Below are 13,996 nucleotides of genomic sequence, written 5' to 3'. Positions count from 1 at the left end.
CTATACACATCCATTTTTATTTTTCTTGCATAAATACTAAGGCATGAAATGAATGGATTGTACAGTGAGCAGGGATTTGACTTTACATGGCATAGCCAAGCAGTATGCCATGGTAGCAGCATCATTTTGTATTCTCACAGCAATGCACAAGGGCTCCAGTTGGACCACATCCTCACCAACACTTGTTATGCCAGACTTTCCAACTTTAGCCATTCTAATGGGGGTGAAGAGGTATCTCCTTGTGCATTTGTCACGAGGTATCCTTGGGAGATTGGTTCCAGGAACCCTCACAGATACCAAAACCCTTAATAAAATGGTACAGTATTTGCAATAGCATATGCATAGCCTCCCATATACTTTAAATAATCTCTAGACTACTTATGATACCCAATAAATGTAAGTGCTGTGAAAGTAATTGTTAACCTGTATTATTTAAGGAATAATGTCAAGAACATAGACTGTGCATGTTCAGTACAGGCATTTAAAAATGTACTTTCCATCTTCAGTTGATTGAATTGGTGGATGTGGAATCTGTGGGTATGGAGGGCTGACTAGTTTTAATTTATGTTTCCCTAATGACTAATGATGCTGAGCGCCTTTCCATTGGCCATTCATATTGGGAAATCTTTAATGATAGAAATCCCACTTAGTATAGATAGAATCTCTTGAAAGGAACAAAAATACTATTTGTTTAAAGAAAAAAAACCTACTTTTCTTAATCTGTAATGATAACTAAACAACAAATGTTATTATTAAAGGACCAGATGAAACAAAAATCATACCTTTGAAACATCCAAACCCATAAATTCATAGGTCCAAAGTTACTACTTACATGTCTTTAGACAAGTTACCCTCATTTATAAAATTTCCTCATTGCATTCCTCATTACAAATGTCCTCATTTTAAAATGGGAACAATGCTAATAACTACCTCAGAATATTTTGAGGAGCTATTGCAATACTTGGGAGATTGTTGCTGTTCAATAAATTTTGGTATTATTTTTACTCATAGCAACTACATACTTCATACTTTAATATTTTAAAAATCTACAAAAGAGCACAAGCTCATGGCCATGCAAAATTAGGCACACAAATGTTTATAGCAGCTTTATTTATAATTGCCCAAACTTGGAAGCAACCAAAATGTCCTTAAGTAGATGAATAGCTTAAATTCTAGTAATATGGTAGAATATTATTTAGTAATTTATAAAAGATCTATCCACTTATAAGAAGACATGGAATAACTGTAAATGAATATTGATAAGTGAAAGAAGCCAATCTGAAGAGGCTATATACTGTATGATTTTACTATATGACATTCTGGAAAGGGCAAAACTATAGACAGTGAAAAAGTCAGTGGTTGACAAAGGGAGAGGAGAGGGAGGGCTGAAAAGTAGAACACAGAGGACTTTTAGGGCAGTGAGCCTACTCTGTCTGATACTGCATTGGTGGGTACCTGACATGATGTACTTGGCAAAACCATGGAGTGTGCAACATTGAGAGAACCTTAATGTGAATTATGTACTTGGGTTAATGATATTTCAATATTGGCTCCTGAATTGTAACAAGTGTACCACATTAATGCAAGATGATAATGATGGGGGGAAACACAGCAGAGAGAATGGGAAAAAAAGTATTTAGGAACTTTCTATACTTTCTGCTCAATTTTTCTGTAAACCTAAAATTACTCTAAAAAATAAAGTCTATTAATAAAAAAAGAAGAAAAAAAGTGCAAGAGAAAAATTTTACCTGAAACTGTTTAAATTAAAGGTCTTTGTAGTTTGCATCTTATTTCCAATGTGTGTGTGAGTGTGTGTGTGTGTGTGTGTGTGTGTGTGTGTGTGTGTGCGGTATTTGTAAACTTTAGCCTGAGGATAAATTACAGAATGGTTTTTATTTTCAAACTCATGAGTCATGAGAATGTGACAGGTAAGTGAGTGAATATATAGATCCTCCCAGGTTCATCATGTCTCAAATTTTAATAAGCTGTGTAATCACTGGGGATCTTGTTAAAATGCAGACATTAATTTAGCAGGTCTTAGATGGGGCCTGAGATTCTTTACTTCTAACCTGCCCCCAAGGATGCCAGTGCTGCTTGTCCACAAACCACATTTTGAATTGCAAGTATGTAAACGAAAGCAACTGAGTTTTCTATCATCATTTGGACCTCTAAACGTATCCATCTCACATGTGGAAAGACTGCCAGTGGTCACTTCCTCCCGACTTGGCTATTTCAGGACTGACGATCTTGACTACTTGGCCTGATTTGAAAGCCCAGCCATTATGTTCTCTAAATTTTACATGAGTCATCTTGTATCACAGAAGTGCGAGTAACTAACCACTCCAAAACTCAAGAGACTTAAAATGACCCGAATTTATTCTCATTGGTCCATCAGACGATTTGCTCTTTGGCCAGTTTAGGTGGGGCTCTTCTAGACTTGGTCCTAGGCCAACTTCACATGTGTCTCATCCTCTCTGCACCAGCAGCTGCCCATTGCAAAAACACAAGAGCACAAGCACAACTGCCCTAACACATTTCCAGCCTCTGCTCACAGCATGTCCTCTAACATTGTCCAAAGTAGGTCACATGGACACATCCAACTTCAAAGGGGTGCGGCAACTTCACCACTTACAATGAAGCCATCACAAGGCTATGGATGAACATTCCCATTTCAGAAACACGATGAATGGAGACCCAAAATTTGATCTATCACATTTTTTCAACAGAGTGAGAGATGCAATTTACTTAGATAACAGCCTCACCCACGGTAATACATGCCATTCCTGAAACCACAACAAATAGCAAACTATTCACTCCTCTGAGTAGCTTTCCTTTCACTATTATCACTCTCTTAGAACTCAAAGATATATGGGATACATGCCTTTTAGAATAACTAAAATTAAAAAACAAAACAAAGCACCTGGCAATGCCAAGTTCTGGCAAGGGTCCAGAGTTTCTTAGTCTGCTTGAATTGCTATAATGAAATTCCATAGAATGGATGCCTTAAAACAAAAAGACATTTAATTCTTATAATTCTACAAGTGGAGAAGTCCAACATCAAAATGCCTACAGATTCAGCTCTGGCGGGGGCCACTCGCAGATGGTCACCTTTTTGCTGTGTGCTCATGTGGTCTTTTTTTCTTGCTATATGATGAGAGACAGAAAGAAAGGGGAGAAGGAGGGGAAGAACATTCTCATGTCTTTTCTTTATTATAAGGGCACTAATCTCATTATGGGGCTCCACCCTCATGATCTAATTCAACCCTAATTACCTGCCAAAGGCCAAACTTCCTAATACTATCATGATATGGATTAAAACTTCAATATATGTATTTGGGGTGGAAACAAACATTCAGTTCATAACACAGAGGTAGCTAGAATTCTGACATATCTCCTTCCTACATTGTAAGGTCCCTGAGAGCTAAGTTTCTGCTTCTGCCCTTCCATGTGCACCCTGCAGGCCCTGGCACATTATCTCTGGAAGAAGTGGTATTCACCAACCTACAACTGAACAACTAACCCTGAAAGTGTTTGTTGGTCCCCAGCTGCGTGCTCAACTTTGTTAAAAATATTGCTGGAATCAGCAGAGCCAAGAAAGTGGGTGATGATCCTATTGGAAACCAAATGAGCCAAAGAACAGCATTAGCTTTCAGAAGTGTTAAGAAATTATTCAAGTGATGGATATACTGATGACCTTTTGATCATTATACGATATATACATGAATCAAAACATTACATTGTATCCCATAAAAAATATGATTATTAGGGATTGATCAAAAATTTAACAAGTTAGAAAAAGGAAACTTGGTATATTAGTTAGGTTTTTATTACTGTTACCAAATATCCGACAAGAACAATTTAGAGGAGGAAAAGTGTAATTTGGGCTCATGGTTTCAGAGGTCTCAGTCCATAAATTGGCTGATTCCCTTGTTCCCTGCCTGAGGTGAGGCAGAACATCAGGGTGGAAGGGTGAGGCAGAAGAAATCCGGTCAGTTCATGGTGGCTAGGAAGCAGAGAGCATGTGGGAGGAGCCACAGACAAGATATATAATCCCCAAGGCAGGCTACCTGTGACTCACTTATTCCAAACCACACACCACCTGCCTATAGTTACCACTGAATAATTCACTCAAATCATTAATACCTCAAATGAGTTAATCTAATCATTTTACCTCTGCATTAGCCCAGGAGCTTTTGGGTAACACCTCATATCCAAACCATAACACTTGGTTTCCATTTGTGTGCAGGCTCAGAAACTATGGCATCTTCTCAAGGTGGAAATCCTGAATTGTAACCTCAGGTCTTTGGATCTATGGTAGAGGAACTTTGAGATCTTCCTCTTGGGTCTCATGGTGACAGCTTCACACTTCCAGGGAAGCAGCCTTCTATTTGAGGAATGAAGAAGGGATCTAGGGTACTGATTGTTTAGGCTTCTGCACCACTGCATGGGAATCCATTCTTAAGACTCTGTGGGAGAGGTAGGGTCACCTGGCATTCAAATTTGTTATATTCAAGTATACACATAGCTAAACTTTCAGCAAATGCACACTTAGGAGTTGTGCATTTCTTTGTATATAAATTTTACATTTAACAACTGTAAACATATATTAAACTCTCATAAATGTTCTGCATGTTTAAGTGTTTTGGGGTTACTGATGCTTATAATTTACTTTGAAATGAATAAAAAAATAAGATGAAAGGATTCAAACACCTGAAATAAAATGTTAATGACAGGATATTGGTGGGCATGTAGGAATTCACTGTCAAAAAAATCTTTCAATTTTAAAATATCTTATGGATTCTCTTTCTGTGGGGAACCCTGACTAACCGACACCCAGAGTTTTCTGATTAGGCAGATCTGGGGTGAGGCCTGGGTACATGCATTTCTCTCACCAGTTCCCTGGTGATGCAGCTGCTGCTGCTTTGGAGCCACATGTCAGAATCACCACTGGATAAATTTTTCTTTTCTTTTTTCATTCTTTCTTTTTAAAAAAATTTTTATGATGGTGGTTGTTCCTTGAGACTAAAGTCATCTTATTTAATAAAACGACTTTTGTAACTTTTTAAAAAAAGAGAACAAGTTTCACATTATTCTAAAGCATTTAAAGATTGCAGAATCCCAAAATGATAAATTTGCTATCACTAGGTTCTTGGGTTGAATAGCAACTGAAGAAGAAATAATTTCAAGGGGATATGGAAGATCGAAGATCATGCCTAGTTGGAGGGGGTATGCTTTCTAGAGGCCAGTGGTATGTCAGTCAGGGTATGAGAAGCAGCCTGTCATAGAGAAGGAAATAAGAGGAGCATTATCTGGTGAGAATTTAAATAATAAAATTAACCAAAAGTTGGTGTCACTATGTAATGGCAGTTTCAATCTATGTTGTTGGTGAAACACTCTCTTGAATCCTGGATTGCTTTGAATTTCTTCCGTAAGGGCCATGTCCCCTTCTGTTATACTGAGGAAGGAGACCTGTCCAGTTGGGGACCTGTCTGAATAATTCAAATGGGACAACCCCTATCCTTAAGGAAAAGCAGATATGGGCTCAGTCCTCTCTGTTGGTTGCTTGTAGAGAAGTTGTTGGATAATTCCCTTCCTTCTTCTTTTAAAATTGTCTGGGCAGATGTTGTTCACCCTTGGTGGCTTTATGGTAAAAACTTGGACACCATTGGGTTTTGTATAACTGTTCAATGCTGATAATGTAGCTCATCCATCATTGCAAATGTACTGAAGCCTTTTTCATTCTTCTGCACTCTTCCTAGAGAAAAAAAAGCCAGCTACAACTCCATTTATTGTAGCTTCACTTACAAGAGCAGTTTTATGTAGGAAAGGACACAGATACCAACTCGATGGCACTCCCAATGGCCAAATCTGTGACAATTTGAATAAGAAAATAAATAATGGCAATAAATACACAAAATAAAATAGATATTCACAAGTCCATACTCAGATAAGTAACTGAACAAATAAAATGAGAGAGAGAGAGAGAGAGAGAGAGAGAGAGAGAGAGAGAGAGAGAAGAGGCAGCACCTCCTTATAGCAGAATTTCAATTATTAAATGTCAAGGGAGTAATGAGAATATAAAATACGTAAAATGATTTGTTACACATCACACTGATGGCTGCAGATATGGGCCAAGGATGGATACAAAAAGGAGTGGACCAAAGCATTATGTAAAACAGATATTTACATTCTCAAAGTACTTCCCTACAAGACACTGAAGAATAGACAGTAACTCTGCAGTGGAGAATTCTGGTAGATACAACTTCAACCAAGTGATCAAGGTCAACATCAGCAGATAAGAGACAAAAATAACATTTTCACGTCACGTATCTCTAATATGATTCACCAGGGAGAGGACAAGATCACTTATAGGATATTCCTGCCAGAAATGTACAACCTCAAACAACCATGAGAAACATTAGATAAACCCAAAACAAGGAACATTTTATGGAATGACTGGCAGATATTCTTTTTTTTTTTGGTTTTTAAAATAATTTTTATTTTTTAAAAGTAAATTGTACATTACAGGGGCAAAAAAAAAACCCAAAAAACAAAAACACACAAGCAAAGAACAAAGTCAGCCAGTCACAAGAAGCTTAGTTGGATGTGTCCCTCTAGGTGTATATATTGTGTATATATTGCATATATACACAATATCCCATTTTGTGTGATTGAGATTGTGGTGTGTATCATGTTTTTCCACACATCATGAATATTCACCAATTCAAAATCCCGAAGTTACATGAGTATTTTTTGATAACCAAGAATACACTACACCAACTCAATCTGTCATCCTTTCTTGGGGATGGCAGATATTCTTCCGTAGTGTCAAGGTCATGATAGACAAAGATGGATGAGTTTCCCTGGACAGGAGGTGGTAAGAAAGACACACAATTAAAACAACCTAGAATCCAAGCCCAGAATCTGCATTGTGGACCAGAAAAATGGGTAGTAGTGCTATAATTTGCAGAATCTGAATATACAGTGTAGATCACTTAAGAGTATTATACCGATGTTAACTTCTTGGATTAGATTATTGTACTGATGCTAACATTTGGGGAATCTGGGTGAGGTCAGTTACACAGGTACTACTGTGTAAACTTTTTGTAAGGCTGAAGTTATTTCAAAATAAAAAGTAAAAAGTAAGAGTGGGTTCTAGACTCCTTCAAATCTGGCTACACTACTTACTAACCATGTGATTCTGGGCAAGTCCCCTCATTTCTCCTTCCCTCATTTCCTCATCTATATAATGGGGATAAATTTAATACCTATCTCAGGGGGTTGCAATGAAAATTAAATGTGTCAATATATGTAATGTGCTTAGAACTCAGCATATTGGCTCAGAGAAAGAGCTATATTATTTTATGTAATTATCAAACAACATCAGCAGCATCTTCAGTTGATCTTATAATCTCTCATCTTTCTCTCTTTTTCTGGAAGACAGGAGGTTTCTGATGTTGGCCTTGGTGCTGATTTCTTCTCCAATCAGCTATTTTAAACTGTTTTGTCCTAAAAGCATCTTACCCTAAGGCCAGTATCTTGATAAAGCCAAATTCAGCATCATGATTTGTACCTTAAGGATTATCCACCTTTAAAGGAATCAAAATAACTGCTCTCTCAGGGTTGCAATCAGGGAGGTGCCTGCATTTGAAAGACAAAGCCTTCTGGGGACAGTTTCCCTTACCATCATTGAAAGTTCCAGATGAGTGGCAAAGTTCTGCTTGGCCAGAAGCTGGAGAGAGTTTTCAAGGACTTGTAGCACCAACGACCCTAGTTGTTTTGGGATGTGTGTGTGTGTGCGTGGGTGTACCTACTTCACACTTACTTGTCTGATCCCCCACTCCATGTCATATTTTAAAATTTGTTTGGCCAATAAGACTGCAGCACACACACACCAGCCTCAGTCCCTGCTTGGGCCTTAACTTTGATGTCACAATCTGACCTGTGGGTATTAATCTGGCCACAGCTGTCCACAGACCAGACGGCAGGGTCAAGAGGACCAGTACAGTAAAGATGTGGAGGAGAATCGACCATCAACCCAAGATCAAAGCAGGGAATGGACCTCAGGCGAGCCAGCTCAAAGCTTTGGGTTCAGCTCGGGAACTTGCCATGCCAAACCCTCTAGAGCTGTCAGCATTCCAGAGCTTCCCAGTGTTTGAGGACATTAGCCATCACATCAAAGAAGTGGGAGGCCAGCTAGTAAAGAAAGTCAATGCCATCTTCCAGCTGGACATCACCAAAGATGGTAAGATCATTCTGCAGTGGACCATTGACCTGAAGAGTGGCTCTGGGGACATGTATCCAGGATCTTCTAGGCTTCCAGCAGACACTGTCTTCACTATTCCAGAGAATGTCTTTATGGAGTTAGTTTTGGGCAAAATGAATCCACAGAAGGCTTTCCTGGCTGGCAAGTTCAAAGTGAGTGGCAAGGTTCTGCTTGGCCAGAAGCTGGAGAGAGTTTTCAAGGACTGGGCTAAAATTTAAGCATGGAAAAATACCAAGGAAAAGATCAAAAATTCTCTCTGGTTATAATGTCAAGTGGAAATCATGCTTAAACTGAAGATTAAAGTAAAAAGTATCCAATATTTTTACTCAAATTCTTCCTATTCAAGTTTGATTAATTTTCCTGCTGATGTATATATTTGCAGTGGGGTCTGGAGCAGTAAAGAGAGTTGGAGTGCATCACCTAACATTTTTGTCTTTTTTTTTTCTTAGTTCCATTTATGTCATCATATGCCAGGGTGAAAGCCATATGTAGGGAAATGGGTGATTTTGATAGTTGGATTTAAATGCTCCAATGATTGTGTTCCCTAAGATTTTTTTTTCTTTTTTCTAAGTTTGCTGCTTCGGGAAAGTAAGTGATAACATCGTTGTGCACTTCTGCATTCTGCATGGTAACTTAGTCCTTGTGGCTGTTAGACTCTGAGAGGGCAGGCTCCACAGGTCTGTGGGTGGAACCCAGGCAATAGAGGGATGAGACTTTTTCCTGTGTTATAATTTCTGCTGGATTCAATTCTAGTAAAGTTGAAAGGCTTGAAAAATGTTCTAGGCCGGTGGTTCTTAAACTGAAGCATGCATCCGAATCACCAGCAAGGTTGGTTCAAGTCCAGGTTGATGGGGGGCCCCATTTCATGGTTTCCACTAGGTAGGTCTGGGCTGGGGAGAATGCACAGTCCCAACAAGTTCTGAGAAGGTGTTGATGTGACTACCCCCTGAAGAACCCCTGTCCTGCCTTATTGCATGCAAAGTTTTCTCTATTGACCTTGACTGTTCTATTATAGACCTATGAGACGCGGCCATTATTTAAAGGATCTCTTGGAGACAGATCACATAATCCTCTGTGAGCTATTACTAAAGTGTTGATGCGCTTGAGAGCTTGTGCACTGAGTGTTTTACATCAAAGTTCATCATTTCAAATCAAAGTCCATCCAGGGAGGTTTTCCCTCCCGGGAGCTCTCTTCACACATCTGGGAGGACTGGAATAAAGCCAGCTGCAACTGATTGTGACCTCCTAATGAGCGACTGTGTTATTTGTTCATATGTGGTCTGTGTGTACCTTAATATCTAGTAAGTTAAATATACACATTGAGGACACTCCAAAACCAGAGGAAAGTTGCACCAAAACGGCACAAATATGTGCCTAATGTCTTAGTCCAATTCCTGTTACTAGAACAAAATACCTGAGATTGAGTAATTTATAAGAATAATAGTTTATTTAACTCATGGTTTGAGAGGCTGGGAAGTCCAAAAGCATGGTGCTGGTGTCTTGTTTGCATTGGTGGTGGCTTTCTTGCCATATCATAACATAGCAGAATGTATCACATGGAAAGACAATACAAGTGTGCTACCTTGGGGTCTCTCTTCCTCTTCTTATAAAGCCACAAATACCCTCATGATAGCTCCATCCTTGTGACCTCATCTAACTCTCTTTCTCAAAGGCCCCAATTCCAAATACCATTGACAAATGGGAGTTTCCAACACAGGAACTTTTGTGGGTCACATTCAAACCACAATACCAACCAAATGATCTAGCCATTACATTCTTTGGTGTTTTCCCAAGGCAAAAGAAAACATATGTACAATCATACATGAATATTCATGTTGGCTGTTTGTGGTAACCTCAAACTGGAAATAGACCAAATGTTCAGAGGTGAATGGATAAAGAAAATATGGTATGTATACTGTGGAATACTACTTAGCCATAAAAAGTAGTGAATTATTGATAAATCACATAAATGGATGATTGTCAAAATAATTATGCTGTGTGAGAAAAGAGAAAGCTGAGTGGATGTTATTTATAAAATACTAGAAAATGCAACCTGGGGTGACAGAAAAAAGAGAAGTAGTTGCCAAGAGATATGGGCATTGGGAGTGGGGAAGGATGTAAGGGGGGTATTATAAATGGTCATGAGAAAACTTGGGGCGGTGAACATGTTCATGGTAGTGATGGTCTACAGGTGTTTATATAGGTCAGAACACCAAACTTCACATTTTACACACACACACACACACACACACACACATATGCAAGTTTTTTATATATAAATATAACCTGGGTGAAGCTCTCTTTTAAAAAATGCCAGCTTCCACTCAAAGTGAGGGCTTTGTGTGGTTGCATTCCTGAAGGGAACTGACACTTCTGCCCTTCTCTCAGTAGAATGAGTCGTCTAACATCATATTAGGTAATGTTTCCAACTCCTTACTGAGTTGGAGGGCTCTGCAGAGACTTTTCTAGATTCTCCACATCACCAACAGGCAAGGGTCTGGGGATGTAGCTTGGAGGCTGAGCACTTGCCTAGCATAAGTAGTCCTGGGTTCACTCCCTATGAGAGAAAGAGAGAGAGAGAGAGAGAGAGAGAGAGAGAGAGAGAGAGAGAGAGAGAGAGAGAGAGACACACGGAGTGAGGATTTGTTGCTAACCAAATCCATCCAGTCTTTTTTGTGGGAAAGAAAGAGACATTGATCCAGTTGGTGACTACTCCATGGTCAGAAGAAATTGTGAAGGTTTCTTGGTGGAGTCTTGAGATGGTCCCTGTCCTCTTCTTTCACCTGGGTCATGAACTTGATGACCCAGGGGGTACATAGGGCAGTTGTGGGTGTCTCAGGGGCCTCCAGCTGACAGTGTGAACTATTGTGAGCACTTTTAGGCAACTTCTATTTCCCAAAATCCAACATGGGGTAATGCAGGTGTTTGGAATGCTGTTGTGCCTATATCCCTCTTGAGGGGAAATGGCTCACCCAAGCCCCCACAACCCAAGGGTCTTGCTCATAACATGAGATAATTATGGCCTCTGTTGATTGGGCCTGAGACAAGGGTTGCTTAGAGACAGGGTGGAGGAGGGGTCTGAGGGAGAGGTTACCTTGGGTCATGCCTGGGCTGTCATCTGGACTCTATGACCCATTCTGACTTGGAACAACTTAAAAAAAAGTATCCTGGACCAACTAGATTCCTTTGTAGGAATTTAGAATTGGGTAAATGAGAGACTGAGTTATAAGCAAGCAGGGAGAATAGACTCTGAGAGATTGGGATGTCAGAGGGGAGAGGGAGAGCTATAGAGGATGGGGTGGCCGCTATGGCGGAGTGGGAGAATGGACAGGCAGAATCCTTGAGGGAGCAGAAAAAAATTTGTTAACCAATAAGGCCCAGGCCTTGAGAGACACCCCAGAACACCCCTTTTCTTTATAGTTCTCTAACACCAGGATATGCCCTGACATGATCACAAAGGCAGAGAACTCAACCCACTCCAATTCAATCCTCAGCACTTCACCCTGCCTCCTGTTCCCCTCCTCCTTTCCAACCCACCCATCTCTCCATTTACAGTTTATTTACTTTTTTTTAAAAAAAATTAGCATCCCCTGATGTCAGACCCACTGTGCCACATTTATGCATGCACATTTGATAGTTTGGTCAGATTCATTCCGCTGTTCTTCCCTTTTCTCATCCCCTTTTCCTTCTCAGTCCTCTTTGTTTACTCTACTGATCTTTCCTTATTTTGATGAAATTCCCTCTCCTTGATTTTTCCTTTATTTTTCTCCCCTTTTCAATTAAAAGAAGCAAAATACTCAATCCTGGGATGTCCCATTGGGGCAGCTGACAGCACTCAGATGTTGGAATGAGTACTGTGTTCATCTGTGAGAATGGGGTCCTATTTAGAAAAAGATAGATTCCAAGCTTGTATAATCATATCAAAGTGAATTCTATTGTCATGTATAACTAAAAAGAATCAATTTTAAAAAAAGAGAACAGTTTTGAGCCCGGGATCACCATTTCACATCTGCATCATCACAGACAATAATCGAACGGCTCCTTGCTTCAGCTTTCCCCTCTGGAAACAGCCAGTAGCCCTTGGAACATCAGTTTTCCAGGGATCTCCAGCTGGGACATGCCCATCGTGGTTGCTGGCTGAAGTAGGTTTCCATAAACACGTTTCCTTTCTTCTCTGATTGAGAGGCAGGGTATTTATTATTGGGGTCTTTCACTGGCTTCTCACTGTCTTCCACATTCAGGGTTTTCATACTCTGCTCCAGGGACCTTTCTGCCTTTTCTTCTTGGTTGGTGCCCTAGAAGGTCACATCTGGCTCGGAACACATGTCTGTGTTTTGATCGGTCTGAACAAGGTTGGTCTTAATAGTGTTTTTAAAGTTTGAATTACTGCACAAAAAGATTTCTGTATTTTTGATAACTGCCATTGTGACTGTAATGAGATAAAATCTTAGAATAGTTTTGATTTGCATTTCTCTATTTGCAAGAGATGTTGAGCTTTTTAAAAAATATTTGTTCATCATTTGTATTTCTTCTTTTGTGTGAAGTGACTGTTCAGTTCCTTAGCCCAATTATTGATTGAATTATTTGTGGGGTTTTTTTTTGCTATTAAGTTTTTTGAGTTCTTTATGTATCTGGGAGATTAGTGCTCTATTTGATGTGGGTGTGATTAAGATTTTCTCCCATTCTGTAAGAATACAAGCAACAATAAGTGTTGTTGAGAATGTGGGGATAAGATTCACTCATACATTGCTGGTGAGACTGCAAATTGGTACAACCATTTTGGAAAGCAGTATGGAGATTCCTCAGACAACTTGGAATGGAATTACCATTTGACCCAGTTATCCCACTCCTCCGTTTATACACAAAGGACTTATAATCTGCATACTACAGTGATGTGGCCACGTCAATGTTTATAGCAGCTCAATTCATAAGAGCTAAACTATGGAAGCAACCTAGATGCCCTTCAATAGATGAATAGATAAAGAAACTGTGGTACATATACACAATGGACTATTACTCAGCCTTAAAGAAGAATCAAGTTATGGCATTTGCAGGTAAATGGGTAGAGTTGGAGAATATCATGCTAAGCAAAGTAAGCTATTCCCCCAAAAACAAAGGCCAAAAAATGTTTTCTCTGATAAGCAGATGGGTGATCCATAATGGGGGGAAGGAAGGGTTAGGGAAGAATGGAGAAATTTCAGATTGGGCAGAGGGAAGTGAGGGAAGAGGAGGGAGTGTGGGGGTGGGAAAGATGGTGGAATGAGATGGACATTATTACCCTATATACATGTATGATTGCACCACCTGTGTGACTTTGCATCATGTACAGCCAGAGGAATGAGAAGTTATGCTCCATTTGTGAACAATGTATCAAAATGCATTCTGCTGTCATACCAATTAGAACAAATAAAAAAGTTAATAAATAAATAAGTAGATAAAATGATTTCTGTTTTTTTCTGAAAATTTGAATTTGTGGCCACCCTGCCAGGCAACAGTTCAGGTGTTAGGGGTGGAACAGGCTCTCCAGACAGATCCAGGTCCCGTTCTCCTCATTGAATCCTAGGCTCCGAGGCTGCATTTTGGTGGTGACCTGTCAGGGAGCTCACATCATCATTTTCACAAGCTTGGCCTACCTTGCTGGTCACCTTAGGGATTTGTGTTCATGATGGCAAGTTCCCCACAGTAAATAGCCTTACTTTTCTCCCTTACTGAAATATCCTCTGTTGATTT

At 39.6% G+C, this 13,996-nt stretch overlaps 1 protein-coding gene across 1 annotated transcript; it reads left to right on the top strand.

Annotated features, from left to right (window-relative positions):
• Positions 1 to 8,013: 8,013 nt before the first annotated feature.
• Scp2d1 (SCP2 sterol binding domain containing 1) lies at positions 8,014 to 8,484 on the top strand. Its single transcript, XM_026400729.2, has one exon. The coding sequence runs from the start codon at positions 8,014 to 8,016 to the stop codon at positions 8,482 to 8,484; it is 471 nt and encodes a 156-aa protein (XP_026256514.1).
• Positions 8,485 to 13,996: the final 5,512 nt, after the last annotated feature.

The sequence above is a fragment of the Urocitellus parryii genome, chromosome 6 (genome assembly GCF_045843805.1).
Source record: "Urocitellus parryii isolate mUroPar1 chromosome 6, mUroPar1.hap1, whole genome shotgun sequence".
Classification (NCBI taxonomy): Eukaryota; Metazoa; Chordata; class Mammalia; order Rodentia; family Sciuridae; genus Urocitellus; species Urocitellus parryii.
The sequence above is the reverse complement of the archived record's forward strand: the minus strand, read 5'-3'. Positions and strand labels throughout refer to the sequence as shown.

Bases quoted from the DNA above. Each gene is read 5' to 3' on its own strand.
- Scp2d1 (XM_026400729.2), top strand. From the start codon at position 8,014: ATGTGGAGGAGAATCGACCATCAACCCAAGATCAAAGCAGGGAATGGA.